This window comes from Ips typographus, linkage group LG3 (assembly GCF_016097725.1).
Source record: "Ips typographus isolate SLU linkage group LG3, UJ_Ityp_2.0, whole genome shotgun sequence".
NCBI lineage: Eukaryota > Metazoa > Arthropoda > Insecta > Coleoptera > Curculionidae > Ips > Ips typographus.
Genome location: NC_138424.1, coordinates 225,215 through 232,748, shown reverse-complemented (window position 1 = coordinate 232,748; position 7,534 = coordinate 225,215). Strand labels below are relative to the sequence as shown.

Sequence of the window (7,534 nt, the reverse complement as noted above, 5' to 3'; positions counted from 1 at the left end):
ATTTTTTAAATTACGTGACTCCTTTTAATGTGCAAATCATCACGTGACTACTGATTCTCAAATTTAATTTTTAGTTCGCGTGACGGTTTTTAACTTCAAAACGGATCCTAAAGGTCACGTGACTCTTTTAAGAATAAAAATTGATTTTATAATGTCACATGACAGTTTTGAATGTCAAAATGTTATTTAAAGGATCACATGCTCGTTTTTCAGTTTAGACTGATATTTGACACACGCTACTCTCTTTATAACGCATTTTCAATTAAAGACGAGTTACAAAATAAAAAAAAAAAAACAATCTGTTATTTTTTGCCTAGAAACAAAACAAAAAATGTGATTTGTCAACTAGACAACGCCGCATTAACCACTGTCTATACTTATCAGTCTATGACGTAGATAGTAGAATTGCCGAAATAAGTGTTGATTTGAGAATGTGACAGATCTGGTTATCAATAGCAGGTTTCTGTCAAAAGTAAGATTTTATTGGTTTTTTGTGCTCTGAAATGAAGTCAAAAAAGTAAAGTCGGATGGAATCACTTTTTTTGACATGCATTTACAGCACAATCAATTAGATAATTAACCATTAATCAGTAAATTTTCACTTTTTTCGAAAACTGTCAATTCGTGGTTGGAATTCGGAGGCAACACAAAGTTCGATTGAATCTTCACATTTTTTATTGAGGAATATCCTATAAATGTAACTTCAGGGGAAACCCACAAAATTTGACAAGGTCCCAAGCAAATGAATAAAAAAAACATTCTAGTCAAATAAAACAAAAAGGATTTTTAAATAATTTTTATAATAATACATCAATTTCTTTATATCAATCTACACAGCATGTTACAACCATACACACATGAAACAAAAATAAATGCTAAAAAAATTCTTTTCAGTAAAAAAAAATGAATTTTAAGTACTGTTAAGTAGTAGCACTTATCCAAGAATAAACGCACACAAAAAAAGGATCTTTGTTAAAACTTTATTTAAATATTGTAATGTCGTCACTGCACATTGATAACCAGCAGGAAAAAATAACTAGATGTTATTAAGTACTATAAAAGTCACGTGTGAAGGTAGTGATTAAAAATGCTGAAAAGGAATGCCATTTTGCGTACCTACGGTCAAATGCACGCGGCTCCACCTACTCCGACCGTTGTTCTAAATACTGACTCAAAATACAAAAACAAAAAACACAATCATACGAGGCCAACGTATAAAATTTATATTCAACTAATGCCTAGACTCGTTTATTGTTTAGTAAATACTTAAAATGTTTATTATGCATCGTTATATTACTAAGTTGTAATGGAGAAATGCAGACTACTTTCATTCATTCGCAAATGATCATAATAAACCAGAAACATAATGTTTACTAAACTTTTTCTGATCGAGTTACAACATGCTTGAAGATGCTGTCTAGGACACCCTTTAAAAAATGCTTGTTTATAGTAAACATTGGTCAAAATACGTGTACGAGGTCCAAAATTTGATGTCTCACGTAAGCCCCGAATTTACTGACCCTCTCTGTTACGCTGGTTCGCGATCGATGATGATATTATTACTTATACAAGATTCGAAAAGCTATAAAACATAAATTAGATGACAACTTAGATAAAATGAAGCGACAGGTTTTATTTACCTAAAAACGATTCATCTCAGATCTTGCTTTCTCAATGCTCACACCCTTAAGGGGCAAGCCGCACATTTACACATTACATTCGTTAATATTCCATTCACACCGACCGCATACATTACGATAAGTAAGACTTGTGATTAGGGCCTACGACTTGACTTTCAAGGGAACTAATTTATTTGTTATTTTTGATTATAGCGACAGTACCCTTCCTACGTTTCTATAGCTTTGTGTAATAGTAAAATTTATGATTTTTCAGACCAGCTGACTGTTGTTACTAACTGAAAGCAAAATGGTCGCCCCGCATTTACGTCTGGCCGCAGGCCCTCATTTATTAAGAGACTAAAAACAGAGTTACGACTAATTAAAATATTAATAATAATACATTATGTACTAGGGCTCGAGACGAGCCCTCATGCACGAATGGGCGCGGGCTCGGCAACAATTAACCGAGAGCGATAAAAAAAAACAAATGGGCGTATATTACTAATTTTGTAGTGTACTAGTAAAAAAAAACTGATAATACAGACTAGATTTAATAATATGGGCTGGAGTGTATGATTGGAGGAACCAGAGTGACGAATGACTCTCGTTAACACGCGTGTGTGATGGATTTTTGAGTGAAATCAAGCCCGCGCCCCGCACTACTACAACACAGCACTCGACAGTTCGGTATTTTTGTGGTGCCCATGTGAAGGCGCCTTAAGATTATGACACGTCTTGGTCCTCGACGTCTTGGAGCTGCTCTTTAGGTTCGGCCTCACCTGCAACAAAATCAAACGGTCATAAAAAAAAGGCTATATTGATTGATGCACTGGGTTGAAATTCAAGAAATTTGCACCATCTTTTTCTTTATTCTATAAAAAATATATATCGAAAAGAAATTACTGTAAGTCAAAATGAATTCCTGGTTTTAATTCTACAAAAAACAGTCTTTTGAATTTTTTTTTATTCATTAAATTCGGTTAGGCATGTCCATTGCATATACTGTCCATTAAGAATTGTCAAAAATTAGGCTGAATATTATAGGCTTACCTTCACCGTCCCCTTGCATGTCACTCGTCCACAACGTGAGGTTGTCCCTGAGCAGCTGCATAATCAGCGTACTGTCCTTATAGCTCTCTTCGCTGAGGGTGTCCAATTCCGCGATGGCGTCATCGAAAGCTGCCTTGGCCAGTCGACACGCGCGGTCCGGACTATTCAGAATTTCGTAGTAGAACACGCTGAAGTTCAGTGCCAGACCCAACCTACAAACGTTTACATTAACACCCCCCATTTACAGATTAACAATACAAAAATCAAACCTGATGGGATGTGTGGGAGGTAGTTCTGTGGTGGCAATATCGCTGGCGCTCTTGTAGGCTACTAACGAATGTTCGGCGGCGTCTTTGCGATCGGTGCCAGTAGCGAATTCGGCTAAGTACCTGTGATAGTCACCCTAAAAAACAAAACAAATCTGCTATAAAACAGCACATACAATAAACAACTTCAACTAGTCATAGCAAATATCAGTTACATTCGTCTCGACAGTTTGATTTCAGTCGCAAATTACCTCAAATAAAACATCATGAAATGTCAATAAAAAACAACCACAGAAAATCGCTGAGACACTCACCTTCATTTTATAGTAGAATACTTTGCTTTCGCCCGTTGACGCGGCAGGAATTAGGTGTTTATCCAGCACGTTCAAGATGTCTGAACAGATGTCTCTTAATTCCTTTTCAACCTGTAATAAAAGAGGAAATTAATATTCATAAGAGTTGATTTTACATTACAAACGGTTTACTATAACTCAATACCTTTTTAAGATTCACTATATCTCTAAACTATTTCTTATTACACAAATAGAATACAAAATTAACTTTTAATTAACAACACCATGTACTGTATTCACTAGTTTAATTAGCAAGGTCACACATGAAGAATTTGTTTTTTCCCTAGTAACAGTTGAAGGGATTATGCAACCTGACCAAAATTAACAAAACCTCATTAACTATTCCAGCTGTGGTGAATCATAAAACTAAACAGTTTCATTCTAATAATATCAGGGTTATTGCAAATAGCATGCCCATCTAAATAGACAACAGGTCATAACGTCTGTTTAATAATTCAGTATAACTGTTTTAATGTTTTTTGAATCAATTAACTGGGAAGTCAGTTTGTTTTTATTGCCAATATATTGAGTTTTTCTTCAGTCAATAGGGCAGGACAGAAAATATAAAGCTTGGAAGTCGCTGTTAAACATAATCGTCATTATTTGAACTAACATTCCTCAAGTGCTAAACATTTCAATTGGACTAGTGAAGCTTTATTTACACTAGAAAAAGGCGTTTCTTATCAAAACATAAGTTAATTACGTTGTTTCTTGACACATACCGGAAACGTCAACTTGAACCATCAGTACGATTCGCAGTAAAGCAGCTATACAGCGTGTACACTATTTACCTGTTGCCTGTATTGTCTAATCATTTCCAGTTTGTCATCGGCCCCTTTGGCCTCCTCTTTCTGTTCAATCGACGAGATTATCCTCCAAGAGGCGCGCCGTGCCCCAATTACGTTTTTGTATGCCACGGACAGGAGGTTTCGTTCCTCCACGGTCAGCTCCAGGTCGAGTTTGGCCACTTTTTTCATGGCCTCAACCATTTCTGAAAACACGATAACCTTTAGTGTTCTCCCCTATTGTAGGGCAGTAATTTAATATTGTGGCTTAAAATGTATCGATTTTTGTTGCCAAAAAGGGGGAACTGGATGCTTTACAAGGTGTCAACTTTCTTCTCCAGTTATTTTGTGACATTTGACATTGGGGTCAGGCCCCATAAAACTTAAGTTAGGTAAAAAATAATAATTTTTAAGGAATTTGTGTAAGTAAACAAATTGAGAAAAGCGGATGTGCGGTCCCGTGTATATCGATCGGTCTCGGTTGTCCTCTCTAGCATCTGAAAATGAGATTTTTTTTTATCCCACGAAAGCGTTTTTTCTGCAAACGTAAGACACGTGTCAAACACAAACGACGAATTAGCGCAAATTGAATTGTGTCTGGAAAAAAGGCACTTTGCCATACCTACACTGTGCACATTCAGCCACAGCAAAATTAGTTTTCTTCATATACAGGGTATTATTACAAGCCAATACCACAGACAAAGAGGGCAAAAACCTTCGTAAATGGCCACATTCCATGGAAATGGAATAATGAAAAAACCATACTTTAACTAGCTATCACAATATGTCTGTCTCTCTCTCATACTTCATGGAGCGTCCAATCGAATGGACCTGTGACGTGTCGTAATTTGAGAGTTTTCTTTTAGTACATTTAGTGCAACTAGTGTATGACCAGTGTATTTGTATCCTGCTCTATCAAATGTCCCATATCCACCTTTGTAAATACTTTAAGCTGAGCTTAAGTTAAGTTTGGTTGAGACTGTGACAATACAAGTAAAAAAAGTCACAGTCTGAATACTCAGTATACTCAAGTAAGTTTTTATACTTATTTACTCAAGTAGTATTTTAAATCATCAGGGTGCAAATGGCAGTTAGTCACAAGATTTAAGTTAAGTGTGGTGTGAGGTTGAGACTGTGACAATTCTGCTGAAGAAAATCACCATCTGAACCACGCTAACTTAAGCTTAAACCCTCAAAGTTTAATTGTGTAAATGGCATAAACAGAATCCAGGCAATTACACTTAAGGCACACTTTGTGACGTCATTTGTCAGCTGGGCAAATATCAGCATTCCTAATCCTGCTTCATGAAGCGAGTGTGACATCACAATGACGTAATTTGGCAAAACCGTAACTGTCAAATTATGTAATTTCTGACGTCAATGCCGCCTGTTGCTATTCACAAATATCAAGCGGCATTTGAATTGAAACTCCATCAAGTGAGCCATGACAATGTTAGGTCAAGATAGCCTAGTTAAACAAAACAATGGCCGCCTTTATTTTGACTGGCCAGAGAGCCTGCTGAGCGAATTTGACGTCACGATGACATAGTTTAACCAAACAATACTTTAGCCAAATGTCAAATTACGCAATTGTGACGTCCGCAAAAGCAGCCAAATGGCGATACGGAGCACACTTGAACCTGGAAGTAATAAATATTGCAATAATTTGTAAAAATTACGTTTCCACACTTTATTGATTGGTGAGTATGATTATTTGCTTGTATAAAAACTGACTTTGGTAATAAAACCAGACATCAGTGATAACATTTAATTATTGATAAAACACCGTCATCACAAGAGTAAAACAGTGTGAGATTAGTGCAAATAACAGGTAAAATAAACAGTTTGGTAATGTGAAATACTGCTAAAACATTATAATTGTGTGCCTATGAGTAATGAATTGTTTAAGCTCTCACAATGCCAGACCAGTTAAATTGAGTTGGGGCTTTTCTGAAACCCAAAAAATCAGAAATTGTAATTACACCACATAAACTGAGTCATGATGAAAATGATGCTCAAAAACGCCTTTTTAATGCTTCAGAATACTGATTAAACTATTTGGTCTAACTTAAAATAAACGGAAAATTAGGGGAGGCCTGCCATAGAACTTTCGAGATGAATCGATTGAGGCGTTCGTTCTTTGCCAGCAAGGTGTTTACATTTTACCAAGGTTGGTGATGAATCATGACAGCAATGTTTTTGACTTAAAGGCAAACGATTTTACAACGTAAAGGGCTTTAATGAGGTCCTCCAAACTGATCAAAGGGAGAAATCAGGTCCCCGAAAAAAAAATCGATAAACTCAATGACATTTGCCTAGTGCTGACAAAAGGGCTGATGGAGACTGATTTTCTAACGGTAGAAACTGGAGGGCCAGTTTTTTGGCACCTCAACCCACATTAGTAATAAAAAAAATTGCGTTTAAAGTTTACCGAGTCCTCTGACAACCTGAAATGTCAATAAACCGATAGCGAAGCCTTGGGAAGGCCGACACCAAAAAGCGGTATCCCGGGGATTTATCGGATAGAAAAATGGATTTACAACAATACACTTACCATCGTAACGTTCGGCTTGTTCAGCCAATTTGGCCTTGTAAACGTTGTCTTCCCTTTCAGACATTTTTGGATGATTTTGGATTAATTTTCACGACACTACACTCACTAATCGAACCCTGTCTTGCAAATTCCCAATATGGCCGCGCCCGCCACACTGAAACACGAACGATGCCGAAATGGCGTTTCGCACGTTTCCGACTCGCCTTGATTTGACTTAAGGCGGCAAATTTGAACTCTGTACCCGTTTATTGTATTCTCTAGTCCGAAAATACTAGCATTAGCCCTCGGGTAAAATTTTGGATTTTTTTTGCAAAAATTTAATTATTGACAGGCTTCAAACATTGTTTACTGGTGGTACATATTGTTTTCCAAGCCAACTTGTCAAGTATTTAATACCACCTTGTTGGTTGCATTTTTATGGTTATTTAACGTTTATTATTACCATTTATAACACAAAGCTTACAATTTTGTTGGAGTTTTACCTTATCAGTATAAAATAATTATTAGTTTTCTAACCTTTATGTTAGATATTTAATAAAAACTGTGAGAGAATTCCGTATCAGAAACTTGCCCCTGTGCATAGGCAACCGGCATTGCATTGATATTTCCAACGCATACCTATGCGTTAGTATTGAACAAACCACTATTTTTTAAAAACATTTGTTATAATTAGCAATAAAATTGTTAATTTTTTACCCAACTTAATTATTTCTCTGTTTATTCGTTACTAAAATTATCATATCCTACTTATTAATAATCGAGAAGCAAACCAAAAGTAGATAACCATCGTTACACAAGCAGTGTTTGGTAAATTTTACAAGACTAGAAAAATTTTACAATTGCAAAAAATATTTTTCAAATTTCGGCTTTGCATTTAACTTTCCAATTGGTCAAAATTCCAAAAGTA

General features: G+C 36.0%; 1 protein-coding gene across 1 annotated transcript; it reads right to left on the bottom strand.

The window, feature by feature from the left end:
- Positions 1–783: 783 nt before the first annotated feature.
- 14-3-3epsilon (tyrosine 3-monooxygenase/tryptophan 5-monooxygenase activation protein epsilon) lies at positions 784–6,972 on the bottom strand. The gene is made up of 6 exons (XM_081976852.1): positions 6,628–6,972; positions 4,080–4,279; positions 3,250–3,360; positions 2,939–3,072; positions 2,670–2,881; positions 784–2,398 (listed from the first exon to the last, which is right to left on the bottom strand). The coding sequence occupies exons 1-6, from the start codon at positions 6,689–6,691 to the stop codon at positions 2,343–2,345; spliced, it is 777 nt and encodes a 258-aa protein (XP_081832978.1). The 5' UTR covers positions 6,692–6,972; the 3' UTR covers positions 784–2,342.
- Positions 6,973–7,534: the final 562 nt, after the last annotated feature.